Genomic DNA, 13,221 nt, shown 5'->3' with positions numbered 1-13,221 from the left:
GGGGGGTTTTTTTTGGTGCACAAGCGGCTCGCCGGCCGTCCCCGCTGCGTGGCGGGGGGGCGAGCCCCGGCCCCCGGCCCCCGGCCCCGGCCCCCGCCGCCGCCCCCAGCCCCCCTCCTTCCCGGCCGCCGCCCGCGCGTTCCCCTCCTGGACGTGGCCGCTTTGGACGCCGCTGCTCCGCGTCCTCCTTTCCCCGGGGCCCCGACTTCCAGATGTCCCCCCCCCCCCCCCCCCCCCCCGCCCCGTGTCAGCAGCGTTTGCTTCCAGGACGCAACGTCTGAAAAGCTTCCAGCGGAAGCGGCAGCGCTCACCGCCCTAACGGGTCGCAGCTGGAAAACGAAATCCCCGCCGCTAAACCCGTTTCCTGCGTGAAGGGGGCTTGGCGAGCGCCGGGGTCGCAGCGCGCCGGCGGCCTGGGGAGCGCGCTGCGCCGGCCGCACGGACACGAGCGAATGCAGACTGGGGGGGCGAATGCAGACTGGGGGAGCGAATGCAAACCGGGGGGGCGAATGCAAACCGGGGGAGCGAATGCAGACTGGGGCGGCGAATGCAAACTGGGGGGGCGAATGCAAACCGGGGGAGCGAATGCAAACCGGGGGAGCGAATGCAGACTGGGGCGGCGAATGCAAACTGGGGGGGCGAATGCAAACCGGGGGAGCGAATGCAAACCGGGGGAGCGAATGCAGACTGGGGCGGCGAATGCAAACCGGGGGAGCGAATGCAAACTGGGGGGGCGAATGCAAACTGGGGTGGCGAATGCAAACCGGGGGAGCGAATGCAGACTGGGGGGGCGAATGCATACTGGGGGGGCGAATGCAGACTGGGGTGGCAAATGCGAACTGGGGGGGCGAATGCAAACCAGGGGAGCGAATGCAGACTGGGGGAGCGAATGCAGACTGGGGGAGCGAATGCAAACGGGGGGCGCGAATGCAGACTGGGGGAGCGAATGCAAACGGGGGTGGCGAATGCAAACCGGTCCTGGACCAGGGTGCCCGTGCCCGCTCGGCTGCCTTTAAGAAGCAACAGAGAAACCGAACAGAACCTTTGCTTAAAACACAGGTGCAATGCAACCGCTTCTAAGTCCTCCTGTCCGTACCGCCCGTTTGTCCCTAAGTACCGCTAGCTATCGCTGTGAGTTTGCTCCAAGATAGCGGGCGTTGCGTTCCTCCCGAGCGGCCGGGGAACACGCGTGTGCCGGAAAGGGGACGAGGAGAGCCGTCGCGGCGGCTGGGGAAAGCCAGCCTGGCAGCGGCTAAACGGCCTGATGTGACGCTAGACGGCTGAAGCGACTTACAGGCGAACAAACCTACCGAGCGGCTCAAACGGAGCGAGCTGCGGAGCTGCGACCGGGATCGAGCCCTCTTGCCTCCTGGCCGGGGAGCTAAGCGCGGTATTTTATTTTGTCACAAGAAGTTCATTGTATCGGTTCCCCCAGGTCCGAGGTGTCCGCGAAGCAAAGCGCGCACAGCGAAAAGGGGCTCGCTGCAGCGCCGGCGTTACCCAGCGCTGTCGGCTAACCAGAGCCCATTTGGCCAATACGCTTTAAAAACCTGTCCGCGCGCAGGCTGCCTCGTACCCGCCTGCTCCCGCTTCTCGCGGTAGGGCAACATCTACCAAACTGCGTGCTGCGACAGCGCTAAAGTTTATATATATATATTATATATATATATGCATACATGTAGCCAAAGGCAAGCTGAAGGAAGAGTTTGGAAGTTGGATGGCACATTCGAAAGGAGCAAAAGCTTCCCAGTTTCCCAACGCTCTCCTAAAAGAGACCGCTCTGATTTAAAAGTTGTTCTTGATACCCCTTGGGATGCACTTTTATGAAGCAAGCGATGTTTACGTGGGGTTGTTCCGCTGTTCGGCGCCGGAGCGGCCCCAGAGCTCCCCAGACCCCAGCAGCGTCATCACACGCGAATCGGCGCGTAGCCGAACGAGCGATAAAAAACACCCTCTTATGAATTAACTAAGTGACGGTCTCCCGGAGGCACTTCTGCTCCGCCAGCGGTACGGTCCGAGCGGGCACGCCTGCAGCTCCGGAAGGCTTTAACACCACGCTGAGCATCCAGAAAAAGCACCCGGCGTTTCTCCCAAGCTGAGAGCTGGTGGCCACCTGCCTCGCTTGTACAAAGTCTAACACGTAACGCAACCCCGTCTTATTCCCGTGCTGTATTTACTCATGTAGCATTTGAGCATCCACGCTTTTATCCAAAATTAAAAAGAAATTGTTGCCTGGTTAAGTACTTGCAACGTTTGACAAGGACAAGTGCCTCGTCCGTAGGCTACGCCGGAGCCCGCACCAGAAACTCTCTGTAAAAATAAAACCGTACCAGAGGAAAGACTCACACACAGGCTGGAGGGGATTTTCGGCTGCCTTCAAGGCACCTTTTCAAGCGTCTTACTGCACTGATAAAGCCACAGCATTTGTTTTCGTCTCTTCTTTTCTTTTTTTTTTTTTTTAAATACAGACAGTTTGATATAGGAAATGCCTTCCTCGAACATGCAGCGCCAGTCACACGCGACACAAGAGAAGCAAAAGGGCATCTCAGTTTGGCAGGATATATTATGTATTTATTTCTAAGTAAACACCATAACAAACACTGAAAAGTTTTGAATGAAAAATAAAAGACTTCCCTATATTACAGTTTTCAGATCATTTATTACTAGTGACATGAGAAAAGACAACTTGAAAGTTAAGAGGAGCAGCTGGGGAACATCGCGACGCCAGAACACTCGCGCAGAGCTAATCAGAGCTTTGCGAACGTTGGATCACCAATAATTTAAAAAGTATCTCTACCAATTAAAACATTTTTAAGAGGTACGTAGTTAAATCTGTTTGTTCTATAAATCAGGTGTTTTATCCTAAAGCCATAGCGTAGGGCTCGCTGCACGTCTAACGTGAGGCGGAACAAGTAACGGTTACAACTCTGAGATCTCCCGCGGACGAGCCCCCGGGAAGAGCGGCGTCGGAGCAAGCCGGGGTCCTCCTTCCTCCAGCCGCCCGCGTCCAGCGTGGCCGCCCCGCCGGGCCGGCAGCAAGGCACGGTCCCGTCCCCTCGAAACCCGCCGCGGCCGGGGGCTGGCTCGGGCCGCCTCTGCGCGAGCGTAACGCGGGCCCAGGGTTGAGCGAGGATCTCCTCAACACTGTCGCCTGCGACCAAGGTGCTTCACGAGAAGACCGTGCCGCTCTGACCAGCGGCAAAGGCCACCTGGCTTTGGCATCCTGCGTCACCCTGGAATTGCTTCAGGATCTGCTTTTCTGAGGCACGTGCTAAAGATCAAGGACGTTCTGCTTTGAGCTAATAAATAAGTAAAAACCATAAACCTCACCCCCACGCAAACGCAAACCTTCCTTCCCCGCTGCGTTTTGCGGCGCCCGGGTCTTGCCCGTCTGCGCTGGAGCACCCTCCACGCCGTCCACGCCGCCTGCGCCAACCGGCCCAGCACAGCTCCGCAGCAGCCCCCCGCCGACCAAACCCACCCTTGGGGCCAGGCGCTAATCGCGCCCGCTTCAGCAGCGGGTCTCGGGGAGACGCTGCACCAGCAGGTCACCAAAGCCCGAGGGGGTTTGGAGCACGCGAAGCGGCCGCGTCCAGCCGGCTGGGCACAGCCTGCAGGGCTCCTCCGAGCTGCTGCCCCACGGGCCGCCAGCCCCGGCCCCCTCCCCAAAGCAGACGCTCCCGGCGCCCCGCTGCAGAGGGGCCATCTGGGCAAGGTCACAAATCTCCACCTTCTACTTTCATCAGAGCACGCGATAAACTAACGCACGTACCATCTGCTTGGCCTCTCCTAGCACCCGAAGCTACTCCCTTCGGCCACAAAACGCATCTGCGTCCTGCTTCACCGCGGTTGAGGGCTTCTTCAGAAGCGGACCGGGACCTTTGCAACGGAGAGCTCAAAGGGGAAAGCGGAGATACGGCTGTGGATTTTGCTACCCAATAAAAAAATTGCCCGTCCTTTGCTACGGTCTGCCTCTTCCTTGGAAATGATCCACGGCCACCGCCTCGACAGCTCTCGCATCCAATCCCAGCACTTCCTTCTCCGCTCGCGCTCCACCACGGCCCACGCTGTGCACTTCCTGACGCTTCCCCAGGTACCAGCTCGGCTAGCGCAGGCGGCACGGCCGAGACCAGCCCCTGATGCTTTCAACACCTCGCTGTCAAGACCTGACTTCCCGAATCGCACCTCCAAACCAGACACGAATGCAACAGGGTAACGTCTCTGGATCTGCTAAATACAGACTTCCAGATTGTCTCTCAGTTAGCTTTTTCCAGCAGATTTCAGGAGATTGCTCTATCAGAGGAAACAGTCCCATGGTCTAAATTGACATAAACGATGGCTGTTTATGGCTATAAACGATGGCTACGTAATCAAATGACCTGGCAGATTTTCTGCAAGAAAGCGAACTGCCGTTATTTTTGCACTTCAGTCCAAAGCATCAGATATACTTCCACCTGCCAGACTCTATTCCTGACTCTTTCTTACCTGTGAAACGGCAGCTAGCTTTTTCCCTGGGAAAACGCTTCCCCTTATTCGCATCTGATCGCTGCCCTGCAGGGGAGGGGAAGGAACTAGCAATTTTTAAGGCGACGAAACAAGCTCCTAACTAAGGGATGCTCCCGCAGAAGATTGGCTTCAGGCCGCTTTGGTGCTTAAAGCAGGAACGAAGAGCGGAGAGAGAGGTGGCGACAGGTAGGGTCCCCTTAGCCTGACCGGAGGGTTGGGGTCCGCGCCGCCTTAGCTAACGGAGAGCAGGCCCGGCGCGTCGGACGGGACCGGGACGGGTGACGGCGGGAGCGACAGCCGCCGGTCAGCACCCGCCCAGGACGCAGTCGCTCCCCGGGGCCTCCGAGGTCTCCAGCTCGACGCTGGAGAGGAACCGCCGCAGGGACTTCCGGCAGTTGTAATCCAGAGTGGTGGTGTACACAGTCTTGGCGTGCTTCGGGTAGACGATGGTGGTGCTGGTGAAGCGCGAGGGCCTGCGGCGGGGCTCGAAGCGCACCTCCGCTTTGTAATTGCGCCACGTGCAGTTCGGGACGCAGACGACCGTTTGGCTGCAGGAGGAAACGCTTAAGGCCACGGGCATGTAGACGTCATCGATGAAGTGCTTCTCCGAGTCGTATTTAACCGAGGACGTGTACCTGAAAGGCGAGAGAGAGACGGGTTTGAATGCCACCGTGGGACAGCAGGCAGCGTTTTTCGGGAAACGGAGCTGGCGGGTATCTAGGTTGTACCCTCAGCTCCGGACCTGGCCGCTTAACCGCAAAAAAAGCCCCATAACGCAAAACCCGTCTGCCAGCACGACATCTGCGCGCGCCCGGCAGGAGAGCTGCGTGTGCAGCTCGCCCGGCCCTGCCGCCGCGCCGTCCCGCCGCCAGCAGCGTGTAACGTCGTCCCAACCCATCGCCCGCCGTGTGCGGTCCGAGCGCTGCGAAGCCCGAGGGCCATCTTTCAAACGCCGATGCCAAAAAGCCCGAGGCGCAGGCTCACGTCCGGGCCTCGCACACGAGCGCCCGAACCCCTCGGGGCGCCGAGCCCTTTAGGCAGACGCTGCTTTCTTAGCGTGCGTCGCTCAGGAGTCAGGCAGCGGCTCCTTCCTAGGGATGCTGTCTGAGGGCAAACTCGACCGCTTCTGCGAGAAAACTCGTGCACCTTCACCTGGCAGGAAAGCGTTACGGCCTGCACCCAACCTGGCGGGTAAAGGGCAGTTTCCCTCCCCAGGGCGCACGGACAGCCGCGCGCTTGCTCTGCCCTCGGCGCCGGCCGCGGGGCGGGCTGCGGCCCCCCGCCGTCCGGCCCCCCGCGCCGGCCTCCGTCGCCAGCCTCCCTTCCTCCTTACTGCCCGTCGCGACGTCCGCAGGAGCAACTCCCGGGCTAGGAAGAGATGCGGCGCGTTAAAAAAAAATCATTTATGGACATCTCTTGATATTAACTCTTCTTTCAGTTCATGCAACTGGCCACAGCTGGTGAGACAGAAACTTCTTATTAGAGAGCCACGGGCAGAGCAAGATTCCTTTCCCCTAACAAAACAGCCTCTGAGAAAGACGGCTGCTTTGAAGATCTTCCCCCACCATCACGTTTGATCAGCAGAAAGGCAACGTCTCGGGGCTGTGCAACGAAATAAAAAGCAGAAGAGTTAAGATCCAGGAAGTCTTCCTGGAAACAGCTTTACGTGGGGGAGCCCGAACACTCCTCCAGCCCGTGCAAACGTCCCGGTCCGGGAACGCGCAGCTGCCGGCAACAACAGCTCTGCAGATACAGCAGCTGGACTCACGAGCCCCGATAAGGCCTAACGCTGCTCGACGCGCTAACGCCGTCCAAGCCAGACGGCCGTACCGCGCACGGCGTTTACCTTATTTCCTTTGGTGGCAAGGGGTCAAACTCAACGCCTTCGCCAAAGGACAGGGGACACAACCTCGGAGGGCAGCTGGAGAGCAGAGGGCTGGCAGAGAACGCGGAACTCTGTAAAAAGGCAGAAAACAACCCGTTTTACGTCGCGGTTGCCCTCTCGAGAACCGTCGCGGCTGCGTTCTCAGGAAAGGGCGGGTTTTTTTTTTTTGCCCCGGCGCGAGAGGGGACGAGGCCGGCGCGACGGCCGGCCGAGCGCCCCGTGCTGCAGGGCGTTTCGTGGACGCCAGGGCGGGGGGCGGGAGGCGAGGCGGCGGCAGGGACCTCGCGCCCTCGACGCGCGGCTCCCAGGGCCGCGCCTTCGCAAAAAAACAAAAAACAAAACAAAACAAAACACCCCCCAGCGCTTTCCAAAGCGTTGGCGCCGCCAGCTCCGCGCCCGCCTTCGCAGACCGCGCGGCAAGCGAGCGGGCCCGTCTCCGCCGCGGCCTCCCGACCGAAAGCCGTCAACTAACGCGCAGACCCCGACGGGCGGGCCGCGCTTTGGGGCGCCCCGACGGGGGCGGGGGGCGCGGCGGCGCCTCCGCAGGGTGCGCGGGGGGCTGCGCGGCCCCGACCCCCCCCCCCATCCCGGGCACGCTGCGCGGCGCCGACGCCCGGCCGGGGCCGGTGCTCGGCGCTGCGCGGCCGGTACTCACGGCGGCGGCGGGCGGGGCGGCGCCGTCGGGCGAGCGGCGCTCGGGGCTGCCCGTCGAGAGCAGCCAGGGGCCGTGGCCCGGGCCGGGGCTGGGGGGCAGCCCGGAGTCGGGGCTGTCCAGCACCCCGTCGCCGCGCTTCCTCGCCTCCGGCAGCTCGGGCACCTCCCGCAGGCTCAGCCGCCCCACCATGGCCCGGCCCGGCCCGTCCTGTCCCGTCCCGTCGCGGCGCCGCTCCGGCTCCGCCGGCAGCGCCCGGGGCGGGGCGGAGCTCGGCTCACCAAGCCCCGCCCACCTCCCCGCCCAGCCCCGCCCACGGCCCCGCCCACGCCGCCCGGACCAGCGCCCCGCCCGTAGGAGCGCGGTACCAAAAAAGCAAGGAAAAACACCTGGAAACGGTTCACGGTGAATGCCAGCAGCCCCTGGCCCGGCGGCTGGTGCCGCGTTGCCGCCCTCCCCCCAAATTTAAAATATATATATATAAATATATATACCCAAAAATATGTGTGTGCACGCATATCTATACATGTGCATATATGTAAATAAATGATTTGGTACTACGCGCCCCCCAGGAGGCTCAGGGGGCACCGCGGCCCCCGCCGCACCTCCCTGCCCGGCTTTCGCCGAGGGAGGGGGATGAGCTGCCCCAGGGGGGACGGCAGCTCCCCGGCCCGTCGGCCAGGCTCCCGCCCCGCTGTGACCCCCCCCCAAACCGCAGCGGCTGCGCGAGGCGCGTTTCGGAAAATCCTAGTGAAATAAGGGTGCCGTGTCGTGAGCCTCGGCGGGGGACCGCTCCTGCGGAGGCAAACGCCCGGCCGTGGGGTAACGCGCCGTCGGGCCTGACGGGTCCGGCCCGGGCGAACCCAACGCTGCAGGGGAAGTCCTTCGCTTCCCCCAAATTAAAAGCAGAGCGGCGCTCGGGGCCGCCGGCGGCTGCGGTTTGCAGGGATGGCGCGCTGCGAGCGCCGCATCCTTCCTCCCGGCCTTTACGTGCCTTTGAAGAAACAGCGCGAGGTTGTTCGTCTCTGCTGAGAGATGCGGATGGGAAGACGAAGAAGAAAAAAAGAACGTTAACAATTTTGATTGAAACCTTCGGGGTCTGAGGAAAAAGTGCTGGACAGGTGTGTCGTTGCTTTTGCTTAAAACACATCCAAAAGCGAGACGGGGTCTGTGGGCACCACGGCAAAGCTGAGCACTTCGAAACCGCCCTCAAAAGCCCTTCACGAGAGCAGGCGGCCCCGAAGGCTGCCGGGCAGTTCCCGGAGCGGCGCGAGCAGCATCGCGGGGCCGCCGCTGAGCTCCCGGGCACAAAAAATACAATTAAAAAAAAAAATCTGCCAATAACTGGGCTAGGATGATTGGGGGGGGTGGGCACCCCTGTACCCTGCTGCCCGGCAGCTCGACTGTCACGGGACGCTCCGGGCTGGAGCCCCGCGCACCTCCCTGGCGGGTGCTCCCAGTGCGCAGGCTGGTATGGGAGACGCTGTCACGGCCGACAAGGATTTAGTGGCTCGCTTGGAGGACACCGAAGGGCTCCCGTCCCCCAGCGGCAGCCCGCACGCTGAGGCGGCTGAGCCCTGACACACTCACGGCAGGGATGGCTGCGAGAAGCGAGGGCCCCAGGGCACCGCTGGCGACTCCCAAGCCCTGCAGTCACCTCCCAAGCCCTGCAGTCACCGATTGCTTTTGAAACCTTTCCCCTGCCTTCACACCCAGCTTGTTTGTCCAGGTTATTTACTTTTCAGGCGCCGCGCACAGGCGACGTGCCGGTATCTTATCAAGATCTGCTCTGGAAAAAGGACTTTCCCCTGGGGCCCGGCTCCCCTCCGCGGCGCCGCCAACGCGGCCCTTGTTGGGTCGCTGATTAAGCCGGGCAGGAGGAAAACGAATCAGGAGGATTCCCTGTTACTCGATAACGATGGAAAATTATTTCCAAACGCTGGGAAATTCCCCGGCGCCAGGCACGGGAATCGCGCTTCAAAGCGGGCGCTGGGGGCGTCGCGGCCCAAGAAACCGCGTTATTTCAGCGCCGGCAGGAAGGCGGCGGACGCCCGGCGCAGGTGCTCCCCTCCCGCCGCGGCAGCCCACCCGCTCCCCCCGGCGCCGGCGCGGGAACGCCGCGACCGTCCTGCCTGAAACCGGCAAACAAGAACAGGGCTTTCAAGGGAGAGGTTCTGGGTAACCTCAGCAATAGCTGCCACAACCAGCCCCCCCCATGCCGGGCACAGGGAGGAACGCGTTTTGCTAAAGTGATTTCTGACACAGCCCAAATACAAGTGGTTCAGCCCGTTTTGGTAAGTGGAGCAGCCCTTGATGCTCGCTGCCGCCGCGGGGTCCCCTCCTGCCACCGCCAGCCCGGAAACGCTCGCGAGGACTCGGGCATCGCCGCGCGGGCGGCCGAACTCGTCCCTGCAGGTTCGGGGAAAGAAAAACAGCCGCGTCTCCTCCCCCGACTGTCTTCCGCCTGACAGCGGAGAAAACACGGCCAGCAGGATGCTACGAGAAAAGCAAACGAGTCGAGTCGCTAATTCTCCCAGGGCGAGAAACGCCTTCGACATCACGGCCTGCAGTATGCAAAGGCACTACCTCTTAATCACTTTCAAAGGAAAAATTAGGCTCTTGCAGAAATCTCTCCGGCAGCTAGAATTAATCACAAATCGCCCTATTATTTCGGGAGAGAAGGGCAGCGTTTCCGGGACGGCCTCCGCAGTGCCGGCGAGCCGCCGCGGACGCGAGCGCTACCTGCGAAAAGGCGTTTGCTGAAGCGACAGAAACGCGCCAGGTGGAAGAGCCAGCAGGAGGGAAGGGGCGCAGGGCCGCGCCGAGGCCCGGGCGACGCGGCGCCTGGGCGCGCTGCGAGGCGACCCTCACCCCGGCCGCCGCGGCCCCTTTCTGCGTTGGCGGCAGTTTTACAAAAAATACCCAAAAGATGAACACCAGTAACCGTTTAATTCATTTTAGTGTGACACTCCAACATACAGCCAGAAATATTCCTTGGCCAAAAAAACATAAGAAGTGGCTTTTATACAGGAAAAAAACACCCCTTGTTTGTCCCCAGGAGACACAAACCCCCAAGAGCTAACATTTACCCGCACAGAAGTGCCAACTCGGATAAACAGCCAGGAGTCAGGTGGACAAAACCTTTTAAAATTGAAAGTAGAAAATTGCAAATTGGCCCTCTAAAAAGCAGAACTCGAAATATCCAGACCTGCAATATCCTTTCAAAGGCTGAGACTAGAAATCCGTTTTCCTTTTCTCTTTGGAATTAAATGCAGAAAATGAAACAGGAGAAGTCTTCTGGGCAAGACACGCGACGATAGCTTTAATGCGGTCTTCAGCTATTCACAATTTAAATAAATTGTAAATTGAGAGTCATCCGCGGACATCACAAAGAAAAATTAATCTAAAAATAAATTATTTATCCACCCTGGGAATAACGAATCTCTGCAAACCCCGTGCTCCTTCTGCCCTGGCTATTGCATTTGATAACGCATAAACCATTCTGCACGTACACCTTAATGTAATTTGTCCTTTGGGAAAAGCTGCTCATAACCCCCCAGTGCTTTCCAGCACCCTTCTTTGCGGCTCGACGTGTACCAAGTGCAAACGCTGCTCCTTGTGAAATCAGGATAGGAAACGAGAAACTCAGTGAAGCAGCAATGGATTTGGAGAGTATTTCTAAAAACCGAGTAACAAGAAACTGCCGTCCCTCCTCACGCCAGTCCCTGCCGCTCCAGCCGCTCGGCTTTCGGCGGGGGGGGAGCTCCGCGAGGAGACCGCCCGCTCCCGACGGGCGTCACGGCTACGGCTCTTCCGGCCGAGCATCGGCATCCTCAGCCGGGGTCCGGTCCTGGGGACCCGCAAAAGGATTTCCTAAACAGACAGTGCTACTATACGTGTTAATACGCACCTCCTTGCGGGGGCAGACTGTTGTGAGCAGCCTTAGAAACAACTGACCAGCAAGGATTTCATCTCCGCTGATTTACTGTTTCTGCTTGAATCACGCGGTCAACTCTGGCTGGGTAAGCGCACGTTCATCTGTCAGCTGTGCAAAACGAGTCAAGGATTTTACAAAGCCAAGCACAAAACTTGCCCTCCCCACTCGGCTGATGCGAGGAAGAGCGCAGCCCGCGCCTCTGCAAACACGCAGCCCTGCTGGGCCCGCTCCTCCCGCCGCGAGCCCCCGCGCAGGACAGCGCGGACCCAGCGTGAGCCCAGGTTTTTGGCTCACTCGGGGAAATTTCTCATCCCACCTGCTCCCTCCCTCGCTTCCAGCGAAGCTCTGGGACCGGGTGGACGGAGTTCGTCCTCCTGGGGCACGTTCGATCCGTCCCTCCCAGACCTGCAGCAGTGAATATTAAATCTCATAGTGACAACAGCCCCCTGATAAAAACAGTCCAAAAGCCCAAACTTGATGTGGAGCGTGGCCCTCCCAAGAAGGCGTCCAACAGCAGTCGCTCCTCACTTGCCCGACTGGTGTGCGACCACTTCTCCTGCAAACACAGGTGAAGCCTGAGTTAAAAGCAAGCAGGCGCAACTGGTCTATCTGCCCCTCAATCCACAGGGCATTCAGGCATTCACTGGTCGGGCCTATTCCTCCAGCGTCCCAGAAAAGGGGCACAGAAGAGTTTGGGAGGAAATCCAGCGGTGCTGCCAACGAGCTGATGTATCCTCACGCGGAGGCTCCTCTGGGAAAGGTCAGTTCAGGAGAGCTCAGGTCCGACCCCAGCCCAAACCCCGCTCTGCGCTGCCTATGTGGACGGGGGCCAGCGGGAGCGAAAGGGTGGCCCCGGTTATCTGAGATATGTCACCTCTGGTTCTGTTCTCCTCTGCATTGCTTCAAGCTGACGCTGGGAGGAGGAGATCGAGGAGGAGGAGGAGGAGAGGAGAGGAAGGCCCTTGACGTCCAAGGCTGCTATAAGCGTTCTGTCCCGGGAACAGGCCCTGGCAGCTGCAGGCTCCTTGTTAAAAACAACATGTCAAGTGTCTCTCCTGGCAGGGCAGCGAGGGTGCCAAAGGGGCACGCCCGGGTTCGGGACACGCCGGCCGGCCCGTGGGATGGTGCCGTTGGACGCTTATTCCATGAAGGGCCCTTTGCGGGGAGAGGGCGAGATGCAGCATGGAAACTCCCGTCGGGGACAGCGGGCGAGTCCAGCACATGCGGGAGAAATAACAAGAAGCTGGAGACGGGCTCTGCAGATGTCTCATTTGGCCTTTAAGCTGCAACAGCTACAGAGGCTGCTGGCTTGCTGGCGGGAGATTTGCCAAGGTGCAGAACGCATCAATTCAGCCCTTTGCTCAGGTTCGGGAAGGGATTTGCCTTGCTGTTTCACCAGTGGCTTATGCATGCATGCATGCCTCTCCTGGGAGCAGGGGAGAAATCTGCTTCGGGGTTCTCTCCTAGGCATTTCTAACGATTTCAGTGAGCTGCAGATGCCTGCGTCCCAGCTGTTAAAGCTCTTTTTTTTTTTTTCTTTTTTAATAAATAATGAAACAGAGGAACAGCTCTGCAACAGGGAATGGGGAAAAACACCAAATACTCAGCCCAAATCCTTAGTGCTGCAGGGGGGAGATCCCAGCCGGGCTAACAGGACACCAAGTGTATCCCAGCCAGATATTCTCTGACTCGATAACCCACCTAAACCGTTTTCAGAGCCGATGGCTTCCAGGTACCTTTATTTTCTCCACCACATGGACCTGGCAGTGTCCTTGGTTTCACTCATGCTAAGCTATCTACAGGGCAAACTCCTTGGTCAGATTCTCCCTTGGTCTGAAGGGAGATGCAGCGCCACGGTCTATGATGGTTAACAGATCACCGGGCACGAGTGTGACCGGACACTGATTTTTCAGCAGCATAGTGTAAATAACAAGAAGTCTGAAGAGCTTTGCTCCCAGTGACTGCAGCTAGCTCTGAGCAACAAATTTTCCTTCCGCTCACTTAGAGTCTTTTTTTGATGAGTTTCTCCAGTTTCCGTATCCGAGAGGACTCCTGCTCCGGCGTAGGAGCGCTCAGGGAGAGGGAGCTGGTGTTCTCCACCCCAGAGGGGGGTGCTGGCAGGCGCTGGCGGAAGAGGTCTAGCATGCTGCTTTGCTCACTCCTCTTCAGGCCCTGCGAGAACAAAGAACGGTGAAAGAAGCAGGTTAGTCTTCATTGATCGGGGGAGCTGGCACGCATGAC

The 13,221-nt window shown here is 59.5% G+C and overlaps 2 protein-coding genes across 3 annotated transcripts in view; both read right to left on the bottom strand.

Moving 5' to 3' along the window:
- Positions 1-2,545: 2,545 nt before the first annotated feature.
- RFLNB (refilin B) lies at positions 2,546-7,304 on the bottom strand. Its single transcript, XM_068909414.1, has 3 exons — positions 7,047-7,304; positions 6,353-6,462; positions 2,546-5,141 (listed from the first exon to the last, which is right to left on the bottom strand). Exons 1-3 carry the CDS (start codon positions 7,233-7,235, stop codon positions 4,811-4,813), a joined length of 630 nt encoding a protein of 209 aa, XP_068765515.1. The 5' UTR covers positions 7,236-7,304; the 3' UTR covers positions 2,546-4,810.
- A 2,669-nt stretch (positions 7,305-9,973) lies between these two features.
- VPS53 (VPS53 subunit of GARP complex) overlaps positions 9,974-13,221 on the bottom strand; it is a 70,423-nt gene continuing 67,175 nt past the window's right edge. For both annotated transcript variants that reach the window (XM_068909412.1, XM_068909413.1), the window contains exon 22: positions 9,974-13,152. In XM_068909412.1, the coding sequence (XP_068765513.1) occupies positions 12,982-13,152 (171 nt within the window). In that variant the 3' untranslated portion in view covers positions 9,974-12,981. The remainder of the gene's footprint in view (positions 13,153-13,221) is intronic.

The sequence above is a fragment of the Struthio camelus genome, chromosome 16 (assembly GCF_040807025.1).
Source record: "Struthio camelus isolate bStrCam1 chromosome 16, bStrCam1.hap1, whole genome shotgun sequence".
Classification (NCBI taxonomy): domain Eukaryota; kingdom Metazoa; phylum Chordata; class Aves; order Struthioniformes; family Struthionidae; genus Struthio; species Struthio camelus.
The sequence above is the reverse complement of the archived record's forward strand: the minus strand, read 5'-3'. Positions and strand labels throughout refer to the sequence as shown.

Bases quoted from the DNA above. Each gene is read 5' to 3' on its own strand.
- RFLNB (XM_068909414.1), bottom strand. From the start codon at position 7,235: ATGGTGGGGCGGCTGAGCCTGCGGGAGGTGCCCGAGCTGCCGGAGGCG. The intron at 6,463-7,046 runs GTGAGTACCGGC...GCCTTTTTACAG, and splicing joins CCGCCCCGCCCGCCGCCGCC to AGTTCCGCGTTCTCTGCCAG. The intron at 5,142-6,352 runs GTAAACGCCGTG...CTCGCCTTTCAG, and splicing joins TTGCCACCAAAGGAAATAAG to GTACACGTCCTCGGTTAAAT.